General features: G+C 35.3%; 1 protein-coding gene across 1 annotated transcript in view; it reads left to right on the top strand.

Annotated features, from left to right (window-relative positions):
- The window catches only part of LOC145734527 (condensin complex subunit 3-like), a 32,681-nt gene extending 13,299 nt beyond the window's left edge, over nt 1-19,382 (top strand). Inside the window, exons 6-16 of the mRNA XM_081987949.1 lie at nt 22-236; nt 2,961-3,158; nt 5,629-5,819; nt 5,985-6,109; nt 8,209-8,448; nt 10,885-11,052; nt 15,033-15,251; nt 17,102-17,219; nt 17,859-18,061; nt 18,149-18,316; nt 19,109-19,382. Of these exons, the coding sequence (XP_081844075.1) occupies nt 22-236; nt 2,961-3,158; nt 5,629-5,819; nt 5,985-6,109; nt 8,209-8,448; nt 10,885-11,052; nt 15,033-15,251; nt 17,102-17,219; nt 17,859-18,061; nt 18,149-18,316; nt 19,109-19,246 (1,983 nt within the window). The 3' untranslated portion in view covers nt 19,247-19,382. The remainder of the gene's footprint in view (nt 1-21; nt 237-2,960; nt 3,159-5,628; nt 5,820-5,984; nt 6,110-8,208; nt 8,449-10,884; nt 11,053-15,032; nt 15,252-17,101; nt 17,220-17,858; nt 18,062-18,148; nt 18,317-19,108) is intronic.
- The last annotated feature ends 284 nt before the right edge of the window (nt 19,383-19,666 follow it).

The raw sequence follows: 19,666 nt of genomic DNA, 5'->3' as shown, positions 1-19,666 counted from the left end.
TTATTATCGATTGATTTGCAGCTAAGTGATCGTAGAATAATTCTTTGGATTGGCATAAACGACCAGTCCGACAAAGTCAAACAATACATTTCCAACGAGTTTTTAAATAGTTGGTTGGAGTGCTACCATCAAGATATAATTGCAATGCTCAAATCGTGTCGTATTGATGGGGACGACAACGATGTACAACTAACCAACGAGTTGCAAAAGTTTATTTTAAATAGTTTTTACTTCAAGTACGTATTTGTACCCTGTATAAGCAATACAGGGTGTCTAGCGATGAAAGACCTTGATCGATATAAGAATTTCAAGTAAACGATCTTTACAGCTCCACGGACCCAAATTCGTCACGTGACAGCTGTCATATCTGTCAAAACTCACTCACCAGTGTCCTGGAAGTATAAAATGTCAAATAGATGTTTCTTTGAAGAATTGCACTGTAAAAGTGGTGTTTACAGCTCCATGGGTCAAATTTAATAGTTTTGACGTTAAGGAACACTTTTATACGTTTCTTACGTCACGTGACAGCTGTCATATCTGTCAAAACTCACTAACTAGTGACCGGGAAATATAAAATGGCAAATAGATGTGTTTCTTTGAATAATTTCACTGTAAGTTGGATTACAGCTTCATGAGACCTAATTTGATACTTGGGACGTTGAGGAACACTTTTATACGTTTCTTACGTCACGTGACAGCTGTCATATCTGTCAAAACTCACTCACCAGTGTCCTGGAAGAGTAAAATGGCAAATAGATGTGTTTCTGTGAATAATTAGACTGTAAAAATTGTGTTTACAGCTCCATGGGGCCAAATTTAATAGTTTTGACGTTAAGGAACACTTTTATACTTTTCTTACGTCACGTGACAGCTGTCATAACTGTCAGAACCCACTCACCAGTTCCCTGGAAGTATAAAATGTTAACTAAATGTGTTTCTTTAGGAATCGCACAATAAAGTTGTGTTTACAGCTCCCTGGAGCCAAGTTTGACAGTCTTGACGTTAAGGAACACTTTTATACTTTTCTTACGTCACGTGGCAGCTGTCATAACTGTCAAAACTCACTAACCAGTGTCCTGGAAGTGTAAAATGTCAAATAGATGTGTTTCTTTGAATAATTGCACTGTAAATTGGGTTTACAGCTTCAGAAGGCCTAATTTGACACTTGGGACGTTGAGGAACACTTTTAATACTTTTCTTACGTCACGTGACAGCTGTCATATCTGTCAAAAGTCACTCACCAGAGACTTGAAAGTATAAAATGCCAAATAGATGTGTTTCTTTGCGGAATTGCACCGTAAGTTGTGTTTACAGCTCCATGGGGCCAAATTTAATAGTTTTGACGTTAAGGAACACTTTTATACTTTTCTTACGTCACGTGACAGCTGTCATATCTGTCAAAACTCACTCACCAGTGTCCTGGAAGTGTAAAATGTCAAATAGATGTGTTTCTTTGAGGAATTGAACCGTAAGTTGTGTTTACAGCTCCATGAGGCCTAATTTGACACTTGAAGCGTTTAGAAACACTTAAAAACTTTGTTTGCGTCACGTGACAGCTGTCATAACCGTCAAAAGACACTCACCAGTGACTTGAAAGTATAAAATGCCAAATAGATGTGTTTCTTTGCGGAATTGCACCGTAAGTTGTGTTTACAGTTCCATGGGGCCAAATTTAATAGTTTTGACGTTAAGGAACACTTTTATACTTTTCTTACGTCACGTGACAGCTGTCATATCTGTCAAAACTCACTCACCAGTGTCCTGGAAGTGTAAAATGTCAAATAGATGTGTTTCTTTGAAGAATTACACTGTAAGTTGGGTTTACAGCTTTATGGGACCTAATTTGACACTTGGGACGTTAAGGAACACTTTTATACTTTCTTACGCCACGTGACAGCTGTCATAATTGTCAACATCCACTCACCAGTGTCCTGGAAGTATAAAATGTCAAATAGATGTGTTTCTTTGAGGAATTGAACCGTAAGTTGTGTTTACAGCTCCATGAGGCCTAATTTGACACTTGAAGCGTTTAAAAACACTTAAAAACTTTGTTTGCGTCACATGACAGCTGTCATAACTGTCAAAAGTCACTCACCAGTGACTTGAAAGTATAAAATGCCAAATAGATGTGTTTCTTTGCGGAATTGCACCGTAAGTTGTGTTTACAGCTCTATGGAGCCAAGTTTAACAGTTCCGACGTTAAGGGAGACTTTAATACTTTTCTTACGTCACGTGACAGCTGTCATAACTGTCAAAATCCACTCACCAATGTCCTGGAAGTATAAAATACTAAATAGATGTGTTTCTTTGAGGAATTTCACCGTAAGTTGTGTTTACAGGTCCATCGAGCCAAATTTGACAGTTTTGACGTTATGAAATACTTTGGTACTTACGTCACTTAACGTCACAACTGTCAAATTACACTCTAGAGAACTATAAATACAATGTGACTTATCCTAGAGGTAGAAATATTTGGGATTGTCACAGCTGTTAGATTTTTGGCAGCTGTCAGGTGACATAAAAAACATATCAAAGTGTCTGTAAATACAACTTGCAATGTGATTTAGTTTCATTTCGTTGCTAAATGAGTTTTAATAGTTATAACAACTGTCACCTGACTATAAACAAGTGTCGTTAAGTGTCATAACTGTCAAATTTTACTCTACAGAGTTACGAATCACAATTTGCGACGCGATTCCTCAAGGAGACATTTTACAGTTTCACTGCACTGTTTATTATGTTTTGACAGCTGTCAGGTGACTATAAGCCTGTCATTAAACGTCATGGGTAGTACGGATTGTCAAAGTGGCCCACGTTTTTCCAACCACACAAATTGAAAGTTTCTTGAGCTTTTCGACGTTGCCAAATTTCCAAAACTTTCTTAAAGGTAGTTAATTATATCGATCGATGTGTTTCGTCCCTGTATAATAGATTATAAATTCTGGAAAAATGATTTTTAGAAGCAAATCCGTCACTCAGATCGTTGAATCTTTACCGCTTACGAGCGAACGGTTCGTTCCTGAGGAGGCCTTAAACTGGGAAACTGCCTTTTACTGGAAAATGACGATTTCGCTGTTTTACAGTCCCAATTCGCCTCTGGAACACTACGAAGATCGAATTGTGCCCGAAATTGTGTTTTTCGCTCGGTATATTAAAAGGTAAGTTTTTACCGTTTATTTTTCAAATAATTATACAGGGTGTTGTACTTAAGACAACCTAACCTAAATATATCGCAGGAAAATCACTTTACTGACGGTCAACTGTCAGAAAAACATGTTTGTTTTGCTAGCAAGTGAACAGCCAATGAGAATGCTTCAAAATGTCAAAAGTTTTTTACTTGATTACAGTTGACAGCTGTCAAATTTGTCTTATTTGTCAAAAAAAACCCTTAAATCGACATGCAACTGTATTGTTACGAGACTGGCCATTACCAATTTTTTACATTTATGTATTTTTGTTTGCGATGTTGTCAAACTGACAATTTTTCAAATTTTTGCAATGTTACCAAACTGATTTTGAATTTCTTAATTTATTTTCCAACTTCTTACAGTGTTGCCAAACTGACCATATTCCTAATTTATTACTAAGTTTTTACAGTGTTGCCACGCTGACTACATTATCCCATTGAAGTATTTGTTTTGCAATGTTGTCAAACTGAGTATTTTCTGAATTTATTACAATTTTTTTGCAATGTTGCTTAACTGGCCCATTTCTCAATTTATTAACACATTGTTACAATGTTGCCAAACCATGTTTTTATTTGTTAGCAATTTTTTACAGTGTTGCCAAACTGACCATTTTTCTATGCTATAACCAAATTTTTACAGTTTTGTCAAAGAGACCATTTTTTAATTTTATTACCATATTTTTACAGTGTTGCCAAACTGACCATTTTTTTTAATTATTACCAAATATTTACAATGTTGCCAAACTGACTATTTTTCTAATTTATTAGCAAATTCTTACAGTGTTGCCAAGTAGCTATTTTTTAATTTATGACCAAATGTTTACAGTGTTGCCAAACTGACCATTTTTCTATTTTATTAGCAAATTTTTACAGTGTTGCCAAACTGATAAATTTTCTATTTTTTTTAGCAAATTCTCACAGTGTTGCCAAACTGACCATTTCTCTAATTTATTAGCAAATTTTGACATTTTTGTCAAACTGACCTTTCTTCTAATTATTACCAAATATTTACAATGTTGCCAAACTGACAATTTTTGTAATTTATTAGCAAATTTGTACAGTGTTGCCAAATTGACCATTTTTCTAATTTATTAGCAAATTCTTACAGTGTTGCCAATCTGACCATTTTTCTACTTTATCACCGAATTTTTGCAATGTTGCCAAACTGGCCTTTTTTATAATTTATTAGAAAATTCTTACAGTGTTGCCAAACTGACCAATTTTTCTATTTTATTACCAAATTTTTACAGTGTTGCCAAAGCGGTGATTTTTCTAATTTATTACCAAATTATTACAGTGTTGCCAAAGCGGTGCTTTTTCTAATTTATTACCAATTTTTTACTGTGTTGACAAACTGACAATTTTTCTAATTTATTACTAAATTATTACAGTGTTGCCAAAGCGGTGATTTTTCTAATTTATTACCAATTTTTTACTGTGTTGCCAAACTGACCATTTTTCTAATTTATTAGCAAATTCTCACAGTGTTGCCAAAGTAGCTATTTTTAATTTATGACCAAATGTTTACAGTGTTGCCAAAGTGACCATTTTTCTAATTTATTAGCAAATTCTCACAGTGTTGCCAAACTGAAAATTTTTCTAATTTATTCCCAATTTTTTACAGTGTTGCCAAAGTGACCATTTTTTAAATTTATTAGCAAATTATGACAGTGTTGCCTCATTGACCATTTTTCTAATTTATTACCAAATTATTACAGTGTTGCCAAACTGCCCATTTTTCTAATTATTTATTACCAATTGTTTGTAATGCTAGCAACCTGGCCGTTGTCTTGAATTATTACCAAGTGTTTACAGTGTTGCCAAACGAACATAAGTTTGACAATTTCTAAATACGATGCAAGACAGCTGTCACTTGTCATGTATGCCAAAACTGTCAATTGTCAAAAATAAATTGTTTTAATTAATCTATCAGTTTTTAAAAAATTCGAGTGGTAAAAACGTAAACTTATTCACTTTAAGGCAGTTAGTCAAATAGTCACACGGTCAAATATGCCACAACTGTCAACTGTCAAAATCATTGTTATTTTGGTTGTTTTTGAGTGTGAGTTGCTCATTACTATTAGAATTTAGTGATAAAGTTCGTTTGAAGGCAGCTGTCAACTGTCAAATATGTCGCGCATGCCAACTGTCAAAAAATTCGCTCTAGTCCATTTGAAGCAAGCCAGAAATAAAAATGAACTAACCCAACTACTTATTTAAGCAAGCACACGAATTAGGAAGTGAAAATTTGCCAAATTAGTTGTAACAATCTTTTTTTACGCAGTTTTTGATAAATTTGACAGTTGACAGCTGTCGTCAAGCTTCAAGTCAATTTAGAAGCACTAAAGGTAGTTTGTGATTGGTCAAAAAAAAAGCAGCAAGCTGAAAACTGCTTTTTTTGACCAATCACCGTAGAAAATGTGCTAGTAAATCGTCATTAGTTTTGTAGGAAACTGTCTAAACTCGAACGGCGAACGTTACGTGGAAGAACAGTACATTCTGAAGCAACTGTTTGCAATTTTGAAAAAACTAGAGATGTCAGATCCGCACAGTATACGGTCCGTACAGTCTTTAGTACAGTTCGTACTGAAAAATGGCTGTTTAATGGAGGATGTGGTTGAAACTGTTTTTGGTACGTTTACACGGTTATTTCTCGCTAGACCAAGCAGATTGACAATTGTCACGTGACACTCCATTGTGTACGATTGGCGGGGTCACGTGATAACTGTCACATTGTCCTCCGATTTGTATGCGGAGGAATAATCGAACTTTGTTTAATTTTTCCTTCTTCTTGTAGGCACTGTGGATAAGTTTTTAGATGCCAATCGAATGTGCAGTTTTGGTTTGGAAATTATATCAGACTTGCAGTATCCAGTTGATGACGTAGCCGAGCAGAAAAATCAACGCGACAAGGATTTTGCGGTAAATTTTCCATTAATTTAATTAATAATCCAAACTGGGTTAAGTGGGGTAAAAAGATGGTAAACAATATGTTATATTCCTGTTTAAAATATTTTCCAGGCTTGCAATAATTGTTTTGACATTAGTCGCATGATAAATAGCGTCCTAGCCTTCTATGACATCTGTCAAATACGTCAAAACGGTCAAAAAATGTTGACAGACTCACAGAGACCAAGTTCATGCTTTTACAGCCAAAATACTAGTTTCACAGCTTTGTTGCTGTTAATTTGACACTAATCACGTGACAGTCTGAGTAAATGATATTCTGTAGTCACGTGACCATTATCAAATACGTCACCACTGTCAAAATTCACCTGGGAAACTTCAAAGGGGCAAACTAGTCACTTTCATTGCAGTGCAGCAGCCAAAAATGTATTTTTCACGCTTGTAATGATTGTTTTGATATTTGTCACGTGACTCTCTGATAAATAGCGCCCTATTGTCCTATGACATCTGTCAAATAAGTTAAAACAGTCAAAGGATGCCTTGGCAGGCTCATGGAGACAAAATATAGACAAGTTCATGCTTTTACACCGAAAATACAAGTTTCACAGCTTTGTTGCTGTTAAGACTGTTAATTTGACAATAGTCACGTGACATCCTGCTCAAATGATGTTCTGTGGTCACGTGACAACTGTCAAATATGTCACCACTGTCAATATTTGCCTGGCAAAGCTCAAAGGGGCAAACTAGTCACTCTTATTGCAGTGCGGCAGCCAAAAGTGTATTTTTCACGCTTGTAATAATTATTTTTACGTTTGTGACGTGACTCTCTGATAAATAGCGCCCTATTGTCCTATGACATCTGTCAAATACGTCAAAACAGTTAAAGGATGCCTTGCCAGGCTCATGGAGACAAAATATAGACAAGTTCATGCTTTTACACCCAAAATACCAGTTTTACAGCTTTGTTGCTGTTAATTTGACACTAGTCACGTGACAGTCTGCTTAAATGATATTCTATAGTCACGTGACAACTGTCAAATACGTCACCACTGTCAATATTTGCCTGGCAAAGCTCAAAGGGGCAAACTAGGCACTTTCTATGCAGTGCAGCAGCCAAAAATGTATTTTTCACGCTTGTAATGATTATTTTGACGTTCGTCACGTGACTCTCTGATAAATAGCGTCTTATTGTCCTATGACATCTGTCAAATAAGTTAAAACAGTCCAAGGATGCCTTGCCAGGCTCATGGAGACAAAATATAGACAAGTTCAAGCTTTTACACCCAAAATACAAGTTTCACAGCTTTGTTGCTGTTAATTTGACAGTTTGACATTAATCACGTGACAGTCTGCTTAAATAATGTTTGAGGGTCACGTGACAACTGTCAAATACGCCACCACTGTCAAAGTTTGCCTTGGAAACCTCAAAGGGGCAAACTAGTTATTTTCTATACTGGGCTAGAGCTAACAATATATTTTCTGGTTTTTAAATGATTGTTTTGACATTTGTCACGTGACTATCTGGTAAATAGCGTTCTATTACTTTATGACATCTGTCAAATACGTCAAAACCGTCAAAGAATGCCTTGACAGGCTCATAGAGACCAAATATAGACAAGTTCATGCTGTTTTACACCCAAAATACTAGTTTTACAGCTTTGTTGTTGTTAATTTGACACTAGTCACGTGACAGTCTGCTTAAATAATGTTCAAAGGTCGCGTGACAACTGTCAAAAACGCCACCACTGTCAAAGTTTGCCTGGGAAACTTCAAAGGAGCAAACTAGTTACTTTCTATACTGGGCTAGAGCCAACAATGTATTTTCTGATTTTTAAATGATTGTTTTGACATTTGTCACGTGACTATCTGATAAATAGCGTCCTATTGTCCTATGACATCTGTCAAATAAGTCACATCAGTCAAACGATGTTTTGGATTTGACAGTTTCGTGCCACTTCTGAATGACTTTTAATAGTTATAACCTGACATAACCTGAGTATAAACCGCGCTGTAAAATGTCATTAAGTGTCAGAACTGTCAAATTGTATGTCTTAAGCTGTCGTTTAACAGTACAACTGTTAAAAAAACAACCTTTTTTTTGTTTTTTTTTGCAGTTATCTAAACTGAAAGTAAATTTGAATAAACTGAAAGGCGAACTGGATGAAGCCATCGAATCAGCGAATTACCTGGAAGCGGATCGTTTGAAGAACGAAATGGCCGATATCCAAATTCAAATTAACGAATTTGACAATTTGGCGGTTAGAGTAGACCAGATGAAGCTTGTTAAACGTACCGACCATCAGACCAACATTAAATGTTTGGATATTGCCTGGGCGATTCTACGAACTGTCAATGTAAGTGATGTTTTAATTCTTTTTGTTACATAATAGTATTTTTTTTTTTAAACTGCTAAACAATTGAATTTTTCGATTAAAATGTTGTAAAAACTGTCGTAAATCTTAGAAACACGTTTTATATCGAATACTGCAGGAACATTTTTTTGAACACTGTTTTTTGCCAATTTTGACGTCAGGAACAGTTGTCACGGGTTTTTTATAGGTGGTTGGATAGGAAATTTAATGAATATTTCAAAAATGTATTTAAAACTGTAATTTTCTGACTCCAAGTGGGTTTTACAGGCGATTTAGTCTCTGCCTGTCCTTTCAAACTGTGTTTTTGTCATTTCAAACTGTGACACCCCTTTTCTCCCTGACTGTACCAAATTTTGTAGTGTTTTTTGAGGCTATTGGATAGGAAATTTAATGAGGATTCCAAAAATGTGCTTAAAAGCATGATTCGGTGACTCTAAGTGGGTTTTACAGGCGATTTTGTCTCTGATTGTCCTTTCAAACTGTGTTTCTGTCATTTCAAACTGTGACACTCCTTTTCTCCCTGACTGTACCAAATTTTGTAGTGTTTTTTGAGGCTATTGGATAGGAAATTTAATGAGGATTCCAAAAATGTGCTTAAAAGCATGATTCGGTGACTCTAAGTGGGTTTTACAGGCGATTTTGTCTATGATTGTCCTTTCAAACTGTGTTTTTGTAATTTCAAACTGTGGCACCGTTCTTCTCCCTGACTGTACCAAATTTTGTAGTGTTTTTTGAGGTTATTGGATAGGAAATTTAATGAGGATTCCAAAAATGTGCTTAAAAACATGATTCGGTCACTCCAAGTGTGTTTTACAGGCGATTTTCTCTCTGATTGTCCTTTCAAACTGTGTTTTTGTCATTTCAAACTGTGGCACCCCTTTTCTCCATGACTGTACCAAATTTTGTAGTGTTTTTTGAGGCTATTGGATAGGAAATTTAATGAGGATTCCAAAAATGTGCTTAAAAGCATGATTCGGTGACTCTAAGTGGGTTTTACAGGCGATTTTCTCTCTGATTGTCCTTTCAAACTGTGTTTTTGTCATTTCAAATTGTGACACCCCTTTTCTCCCTGACTGTACCAAATTTTGTACTATTTTTTGAGGTTGTTGGATAGGAAATTTAATGAGAATTCCAAAAATGTGCTTAAAAACATGATTCGGTCACTCCAAGTGGGTTTTACAGGCGATTTTGTCTCTGATTGTCCTTTCAAACTGTGTTTCTGTCATTTCAAACTGTGACACTCCTTTTCTCCCTAACTGTAGCAGATTTTGTAGTGTTTTTTGAGGCTATTTGATAGGAAATTTAATGAGGATTCCAAAAATGTGCTTAAAAGCATGATTCGGTGACTCTAAGTGGGTTTTACAGGCGATTTTGTCTATGATTGTCCTTTCAAACTGTGTTTTTGTCATTTCAAAGTGTGACACCCCTTTTCTCCCTGACTGTATTAAATTTTGTAGTGTTTTTTGAGGTTATTGGATAGGAAATTTAATGAGGATTCCAAAAATGTGCTTAAAAACATGATTCGGTCACTCCAAGTGGGTTTTACAGGCAATTTTTTCCCTGACTATTTTAAATTTCAGCGATCACAATTCTACTGATTTTAAAAATTAGTTGCTCCAAACCACTGGAAAGTATGGTGGTTCACTATTTTGGTCACCCTGTACGCAATTTTTTAGATAGAACTTTTTGCTCAACACCACTGAATAGAGCAGCTCAAACCGGTTCTTTTAAGTGGTTGAATCACCCTGAACTCCCAAAAACAACCGAGTTACAGGGTGTACCAATTTCAATCAACTGGACTTGAAAATTGGTTGCAGCAAACCAGTTTTTGCTGAATAACTCAGAAACGGTGAAAGTTACGAAAAATTTGAAAGAGAGCAAAAACGTTCGTAAAGCCCTGCTAAACTCATTCCTGGAAGTTTCACAGTCCGTCACTGTCGCTACTATACAGGGGGTGCATGAAAAGTGTACTGATTCCCATTAATCTTTCAGGCAAGTTTTAATTAGACTCATAAATTAAAATACTGGTAAATTTTCCTGTCACATTGAATTTTACTTTTCTAATTGTACTGTTGTTTTGCCTTAAATCACACAACCGTCGAGGTTCGACGTCGGGAGTTGACAAACGATTTGTTATCCATTTTGACTGTTTTTTTTCTGGTTTTCGAATACCAAAGAAAGGGCAGCTTGGTCAGTTTCAAGGGAAATAAATCAAATAAAAGGTTCTGTAAAAACGAACTTTCCGGCATTTGAGTTACTCTAATTGGACGGTTCATACCTCCAAATAAAAAAAAATTAAATTTAATTTAAATTAACTGAAAATTAGTAATTTTTATTAAGTTTAAAGTGGTTCTCTTAGATTTTTAAACTTTTAGGGTGTTTTAGGTTAATTTGTATTTATTTCTTTTGTAAATTTAGGTCAACCATCTCACACCCGGTTTAATGTTCCTAAAGACTGAATTTCTGCCGTCGTTCCTGTGCGACGACAACGAAATGATCAAAATGAAAGCTTTGCGCTGTTTTGCCATCCTTTGTTTGTACGACAAAAACACGGCCAGACACGGAATTAATTTGTTTGCTTTGCCGGTAAGTTTCCTCCATTTTATGTGGTTTTCGATTGGCATGTTTAGTGCAAAGGTAATGTGTAAGTACAGAAGAAGAGAAAGAATATTTTCTAGTCGGAAAATTTGCATTTTCCGGCTAAAATTTGATCATTTTGAATTTCCATTTTTGGAAATTTACCGGAAAGATGCCTAAATGATCTCTCCTGCGAAAATGATCCTCCTTGCCCATGTCTTTCCTTGATAGGGAGAATAACTGTTATGCCAATGAAACAACTTAAGATATCCAAATTTAACGATTAATAGTACATTAAACCTTAATTTGGATTGATTGATTGGATTGTTGTACAATTAATTGAATTTTCAGATTTTTCTGGAAACTTTCTGAAAAATGTTGTATATTTTTTTTTGTTGTATTTTTAGCGTGACATTTCTGCTATATATGGTGTATAGGGTGATCAAAAAAGACAACTTCAAGGGCTACAAATTGGTATATTAAACCACCCTGTAACTGTCAAAATAACAAAGTTATGGGCTGTCACAGTAAAAACTGTCAAAATCAAACTTTACAGCAAACAACTCAGTTTTAACAGTAAATAACTCAATTATTCGACGTTTTAGGAAAAAACACTAGACAGGGTGGCCAAAAGACAATTTCAAGGGCTACAAATTGGTATATTGAACCACCCTGTAACTGTCAAAATAACAGAGTTATGGGCTGTCAAAGTGAAAACTGTCAAAATCAAACTTTACAACAAACAACTCAGTTTTTTAACAGTAAATAACTCACTTATTCGACGTTTTAGGTAAAAACACTATACAGAGTGGTCAATAAGAGAATTTCAAGAACTACAAATTGGTATATTATGGACTGTCACAGTAAAGCTGTCAAAATCAAACTTTACAACGAACAACTCGGTTTTAACAGTAAATAACTCAGTTATTCGACGTTTTAGGAAAAAACACTAGACAGGGTGGTCAAAAGACAATTTCAAGGGCTACAAATTGGTATATTGAACCACCCTGTAACTGTCAAAATAATCGAGTTATTGACAATACAATGGAGTAGTTTACAGGGTGATTCATTGAATTTTTAACATCCTTGTAACTTGTTTTAATTTTATAAAAAAAATACCAAATATGAATCCTGTAGATGTTTGCTAGATAATCCATCAGTATACAGGGTGTTCCCCCAATTTGAGCCACAAACCAAACTTATAATTTTTTATTCGATTTTTGGAATCTACGTCAATTTCTAGACCTACTTGATGTAAAATGTTTGTATCGATATTCAATTGTTTTTGCTCTAGCAGCCTTACTTTGACCACCCTCGTCGAAAGCAGAAATTTCCAATTTGAACAAAATTTTGGTGCACTTTGCGAGAAAATTGTCTATAACTCGCTTATTTGAAACACTCTGTATAAAACCACCGTATAACGAAAGAAAGCTAAAGAACGGGGCTATCACGTGACGTTGAGCGGGCGCGGCTAAGTTGTCCCGTTTAGCCGCTAGAGGGCGTCAAAGTTGACTTTTGCTTTTTGCATTTTTCAACTGCCTAAATACCTTCAAGTTGATAATAAAAAAATGTAATAAACGAATTATTTTAGAATTTTCCAATTTTTCCGGAAAATTACCGAAAAATTTCTGGAAAATTTCCATAAATTTAATTTTACGGAAATTTTACATCTCTGGTTTTATCCATGAGCGTACCCAAATGACTTTTGTCGACAAGTGACAGTTTTCCACGTAAAACTTACATACCAACGTTGCCAAAGCCACAACTCTTGATTCAGCCGTTTTGGCAACGTCGAATCGACCTGGCTATGACGTTTAACGACAATATTACAGTCATCTGGCAGCTGTCAAAACTAAAAAAAGGAAAATAGTAAATAATCGCGTCTCTTTGTTAATACACGCCGTAAATTGCGACTTAAGTTAAATTTGACAGTCATGACACTAAATGACAGTGGCGACATGAGTATTAAAGTGCTTCTAACGTCAGAACCGTCAAATTTAGTTCTATAGAGCGGTAAACATAGCTTATAGTGCGTTATCTCAAAGGAACACATCTATTTGACAGTTTACACTTTCAGGTCACTGATAAGTGAGTTTTGACAATTGTGACAGCTGTCACGTGACGTAAAAAAAGTATTAAGTTGTTCTTTAACGTCAAAACTATCAAATTTAGTTCCATAGAGCTGTAAATACAACTTAGAGTGGAGTTCCTCAAAGAAACACATGTGTTTGACATTTTATACTTTCAGGTGACTGATAAGTGAATTTTGACAATTGTGACAGCTGTCACGTGACGTAAGAAGAGTATTAGGGTGTTCCTTAATGTCAGAACTGTCAAACTTGGCTCGATAGAGCTGTAAATCCAACTTTCAGTGCAATTCCTCTAAGAAACACATCTATTTCACATTTAATACTTTCATGTCACTGGTGAGCGAGTTTTGAGAGTTATGACAGCTGTCACGTGAGGTAAAAAAGTATTAAAGTGTGGGCACACCCTATTACTCATCACGTGACAGCTGTCACAATTGTCAAAACTCACTTATCAGTGACCTGAAAGTATAAAATGTCAAATAGATGTGTTTTTTTGGGGAATTCCACTGTAAATTGTATTTACAGTTCAATGGAACTAAATTTGATAGTTTTGACGTTAAAGAACAACTTAATACTTTTTTTACGTCACGTGACAGCTGTCACAATTGTCAAAACTGACTTATCAGTGACCTTAAAGTACAAAATGTCAAATAGATGTGTTTCTTTGGGGAATTGCATTTTAAGTTGTATTTACAGTTCTATGGAAGCAAATTTGATAGTTTTGACGTTAAAGAACAACTTAATATTTGTTTTTACGTCACGTGACAGCTGTCACAATTGTCAAAACTGACTTATCAGTGACCTGAAAGTGTAAAATGTCAAATAGATGTGTTTCTTTGGGGAATTGCACTTTAAGTTGTGTTTACAGTTCTATGGAGCCAAGTTTGACAGTTCTGACATTAAGAAACATCCTAATATTTTTCTTACGTCACGTGACAGCTGTCACAATTGTCAAAACTGACTTATCAGTGATCTGAAAGTATAAAATGTCAAATAGATGTGTTTCTTTGGGGAATTGCATTTTAAGTTGTATTTACAGTTCTATGGAAGCAAATTTGATAGTTTTGACGTTAAAGAACAACTTAATATTTGTTTTTACGTCACGTGACAGCTGTCACAATTGTCAAAACTGACTTATCAGTGACCTGAAAGTACAAAATGTCAAATAGATGTGTTTCTTTGGGGAATTCCACTGTAAGTTGTATTTACAGTTCTATGGAACCAAGTTTGACAGTTCTGACATTAAGAAACATCCTAATTATTTCCTTACGTCACGTGACAGCTGTCACAATTGTCAAAACTGACTTATCAGTGACCTGAAAGTATAAAATGTCAAATAGATGAGCTTCTTTGGGGAATTGCACTTTAAGTTGTTTTTACAGCTCTATGGAACCAAATTTGATAGTTTTGACGTTAAAGAACAGCTTAATACCTTTTTTTACGACACGTGACAGCTGTCACAATTGTCACAGCTATTTCGACAGCTGCCAGGTAACCTTGTCGTTAAACGTCATAGCCAGTTCGATTCGACGTTGCCAAAATGGCTGAATCAAGCAGTTTGGGCTTTGGCAACGTTGGTATGTAATTTTCACGTGGAAAAACTGTTTAAAATTATATTTAGTTTCGCCGGCAATACAGTGCCGCTGCGTCCCTGTAAGACCCACAGAGTTTCACAACATATTCCCTGTGTCCAAATAGGCTCACGGGGACTGTACAGTGCTCACCAATATGGCGTACATGGTTAAGGCATTAATTTCCGTGTAGTTGGAAGAGCGATTCAACCAATCAAACAATTTGTCATGTCATTTGTCAAAAAAATCGTAAAAACTACGCGTAAATCAAATTGTACTGGCGTCTGTCAAAATTTAATCAGCAACTTGTTTCGCTTACGTCAAACAGATCGAAGCGTATCAAGCGAACGAAGAGTGCTTCATACCGACGCTAATCACTTGCGTAGCAGCGATTTCCGATTTGTTGCGCGTGTACGGCAACGATTTGTTGGCGGTACCGAACCACGACCAATTAAACGAGACTACGAACGAGGAACACGAGAAAATGTTTACGGGCGCGTCGCTCTCCTCTTTGACTCAAGGTTTGGTCGAATTGATGTACGATGAGGTAAGTTTGGTTCTCAGGAGAAAAAAACCAACTCAACTATGGTTAAAATCAAAGTAAATTGCAATGACGTAACAGTGTGTATTAGCGCAGACTTACACAATATTCTAGACACTTCAAGCTATATTGTTCACTTTCTGCATCACAAATTTAAAAACGCAACCTATCAGACTCAGAAATACCAATTTTGAGTGTCAAAGTAAAACTACAACCTTTCAAGCTAATATAGACATTTTTAGGTGTCAAATGTCAAAAAAAATGGCGCCGTAATGTCGTTTTTTGACTTTCTGGACCAAAAAAATGCAAATTTTAACTCTCAGACTCAGAAATATATTTTTAACTCTGAGAAGTAAAAATACTAGCTTTCAGGCTAAAATAGGCATTGTTAGGTGTCAAATGTCAAAAAATTGAAAATTTTAATTATCAGGCTCAGAAATACGTTTTTAAGTCTCAGAGTAAAAAAAAACTGGCGCAGAACTGCCGTTTTTTGACTTTCAGGACCAAAAAATTGCAAATTTCAGTTATCAGACTCAGAAATATAAATTTTGAGTGTCAAAGTAAAAATACTATCTTTCAGGCTAAAATAAGCATTTTTAAGTGTCAAATGTCAAAAAAATGGCGCCGAACTGTGGTTTTTTGACTTTCTGGACTAAAAAAATGCAAATTTCAGTTATCAGACTCAGAAATATCAATTTTGAGTGTCAAAGTAAAAATACTAGCTTTCAGGCTAAAATAGGCATTTTTAGATGTCAAATGTCAAAAAAATGGCGCCGAACTGTCGTTTTTTGACTTTCTGGACTAAAAAAATGCAAATTTTAACTCTCAGACTCAGAAATTAATTTTTAAGTCTGAGAAGTAAAAAACTAGCGCAACACCATTGTTTTTTGACTTTTTGGACCAAAAAATATCAAATTTCAATTATTAGACTCAGAAATACATTTTTAAGTCTCAGAGTAAAAAAAAACTGGCGCAGAACTGCCGTTTTTTGACTTTCAGGACCAAAAAATTGCAAATTTCAGTTATCAAACTCAGAAATATCAATTTTGAGTGTCAAAAGTAAAAATACTAGCTTTCAGGCTAAAATAGGCATTTTTAGGTGTCAAATGTCAAAAAAATGGCGCCGAACTGTCGTTTTTTGACTTTCTGGACCAAAAAAATGCAAATTTCAATTATCAGACTCAGAAATACATTTTTAAGTCTCAGAGTAAAAAAAACTGGCGCAGAACTGTCGTTTTTTGACTTTCTGGACCAAAAAATTTAAAATTTCTATTATTAGACTCAGAAATAAATTTTTTAGTCTCAGAGTAAAAGAAAACTGGCGCTGAACTGCCGTTTTTTGACTTTCTGGACCAAAAAATTGCAAATTTCAGTTATCAGACTCAGAAATATCAATTTTGAGTGTCAAAAGTAAACATACTAGCTTTCAGGATATAATAGGCATTTTTAGGTGTCAAATGTCAAAAAAATGGCTCCGAACTGTCGTTTTTTGAATTCCTGGACCAAAAAAATGCAAATTTTAAATTAGACTCAGAAATACATTTTCAAGTCTGAGAAGTAATAAAACTAGCGCAGAACCATCGTTTATCTGTTTTTACTTTTTCAAATGGTTTTCATAGTTGAAGGAAGGTTTTCTGTCAAATTTTGACAGATGTGACGTATTTGACAGTTGACTAAAAATAGTTCTGAAGAGATTCTGTCAAAATCCACCAGCTTTTTAGTGTCACTTTGACATTTTTCTTTTGACTAATAAAGTACTATTTTTGTTGCATTTTGCTACCAAAACCGATCACGTCATCGCAATTTACTTTGATTTTTACTATAGATTCAGAAATATAATAATGTATTTTTTCCAGAACAGCGAACTGCAATTAAAAGCATGCGAAGGCTTGTGTAAAATGCTGTTAAACGAATGCTTTTATTCCCATTCTATAGTAAGCAAACTGATTTTAAAATGGTGCAACCCTATATGCGGTAAGTTTGCTGTCAATTTGTGTCAAAAAACTGACTTTTATACGTCGATGGATAGCCAATGAAATGAGCTTTCCATTGACGTATAAAAGTTGATTGGTTAGTTGCACGGTTTGGCCGCTAGAGAGCGTCAAAGTTGTACTACCAGCTTTCTTTAAATTTTCAGTTTAGTAACTCGTTTAACTGCAAATAACTCGCTTATTTACAACACTTTGTATAGATTTTTATACGTCGATGGATAGCCAATGAAATGAGCTTTCCATTGACGTATAAAAGTTGATTGGTTAGTTGCTCGGTTTGGCCACAAGAGGGAGTCAAAGTTGCACTACCAACTTTCTTTAAATTTTCAGTTTATTAACTCGTTTAACTGCAAATAACTCGCTTATCTACAACACTTTGTATAGATTTTTATACGTTGATGGATAGCCAATGAAATGGACTTTCCATTGAAGTATAAAAGTTGATTGGTTAGTTGCACGGTTTGTCCGCTAGAGGGCGTCAAAGTCAAAACTTTTAATTAGTAAATTTCCCATCTAACAAACACCATAGACATACTAATAAAGTGTTTCACGACACGCAAAAAAAAACGAGTGAAACTACAGTTAGAATATCGATGGTAAAACCGAAAAATTCCGATTTTAGACGAAAATCGAGCGGTAAAACAATACGTGGGCTTGGTATTGGAAAAATTGCCTTTACTACCAAACGGCGCTGACCAATTGGAAAAAGCCCTGATTCCGGTCCTGAGCACGATAGCGCACGCGCCAAAAACCAGTCCACTTGTCACCGTTGACGTAGACAACGTTTGCAAGTTTATGGTCGCTTTGTGTAAACTATCCCCTAAGGTATTTTGTTGCGCAAAAACTCCCTTAAACTAAAGGCCCTGTTTTTGCAAACCTCCGGTTAAATTTATCCGCGGCATTAATTTCCAGAAGGAGCTAATCCAGACCAATTTAGCCATTTCGTTGTGCCGGAAAGTGCAGTGCAATCCGGATGATCGGATTAACGTAGTTTACACCAAATTGCTGTTAAAATTGGATATTCCAGAGGAACAGACTGTTCTGGAAGAGTTATTTGCTTTGGGAGAGGAAATTCGGGAGGTGAGTTAATCATATCTCTGTTATTTGACAAAATATCAAAAAAGTGTAAGAAGGGAAAATTGTAGGGAATTTTATCCTCTACAACATTGCTTCTATGCACTTTTCCCCTAGAAGGTCACCCTAGGGAAATATTTGGCAAAAACTGTCCCTAAAGCACAAAAGTGCTTTAAAGTAGTTAGTTGTCCGTTCAACCAATCATATCTCCGTTATTTGACAAAATATCAAAAAAGTGCAAAGAGGAGAAATTATAGGGAATTTCATCTTCTACAGCATTGCTTCTATGGACTTTTTCCCTAGAAGGTCACCCTAAGGAAATATTTGGCAAAAACTGTCCCTAAAGCACAAAAGTGCTTTAAAGTAATTAATTCTCCGGTCAACCAAATATAACTCGGTTATTTGACAAAATATCAAAAAAATGTAAAGAGGAGAAATTGTAGGGAATTTTATCCTCTACAACATTGCTTCTATGCACTTTTTCCCTAGAAGGTCACCCTAGGGAAATATTCGGCAAAAACTGTCTCTAAGGAACAAAAGGGCTTTAAAGTAATTAATTCTCCGTTCAACCAATCATATCTCCGTTATTTGACAAAAAATTAAAAAAGTGTAAGGAGGGGAAATTGTAGGGAATTTCATCCTCTACATCATTGCTTCTATACACTTTTTCCCTAGACGGTCACCCTAGTGAGAAAATCAAACTAGATTGCAGTGACGTCACAAATTTTCCAACGCACCATAAAAACACTTTCTTGGGCCAAATTAAAAATACCACCCGGTAAATATTTTTTTTTTCAGTATTCTAGCGACAGTACCACCGTTAAAAATTTCACCAAGTACTTGAGTACTCTGTCGTTGATACTGGGTGACCTAAAAAACACGAGCGTATTGGAGGAAGAATCACCTACCAGCAGTAGTTCAGATACTGAAGCTTAAATGCAATAATTGCGTGTAAATAAGAAATTTTAGAAATATTTGCAATTTTATGTGTTTTTTTTAAGAAAAAAAAAAAGAGTAATTTTCTTAGTAGGATAAGTTTTAATACGTGTAATAAATATTTGATTAAACTAAACCAGTTTTATAATTTTTTTGGTCTTTTTTTCGCGCATCCACCAATTATCAAGAAACTTCTTTTGTATGTACTGATGGAAAATGCGGTTTTGATGAGAAAAACTTATTTCTTGACAAATGGTGAATGAGCGAAGTATCGGAAATAACAGAATTTTAGTTTTAGAAGTTGTCTAGCTAAAAATAGTTTCTTAGGCTTTTATAGGGGGCGCTCAGACGGGCCAAACCAGTGAGTCTGCTTTGACAACTGACATACGATCAGTCTAAAAACGTTCTTAGAGTGATATT

Source organism: Ips typographus, linkage group LG10 (genome assembly GCF_016097725.1).
Source record: "Ips typographus isolate SLU linkage group LG10, UJ_Ityp_2.0, whole genome shotgun sequence".
Taxonomy (NCBI): domain Eukaryota; kingdom Metazoa; phylum Arthropoda; class Insecta; order Coleoptera; family Curculionidae; genus Ips; species Ips typographus.
This window is presented reverse-complemented; position numbering and strand designations above follow the sequence as displayed.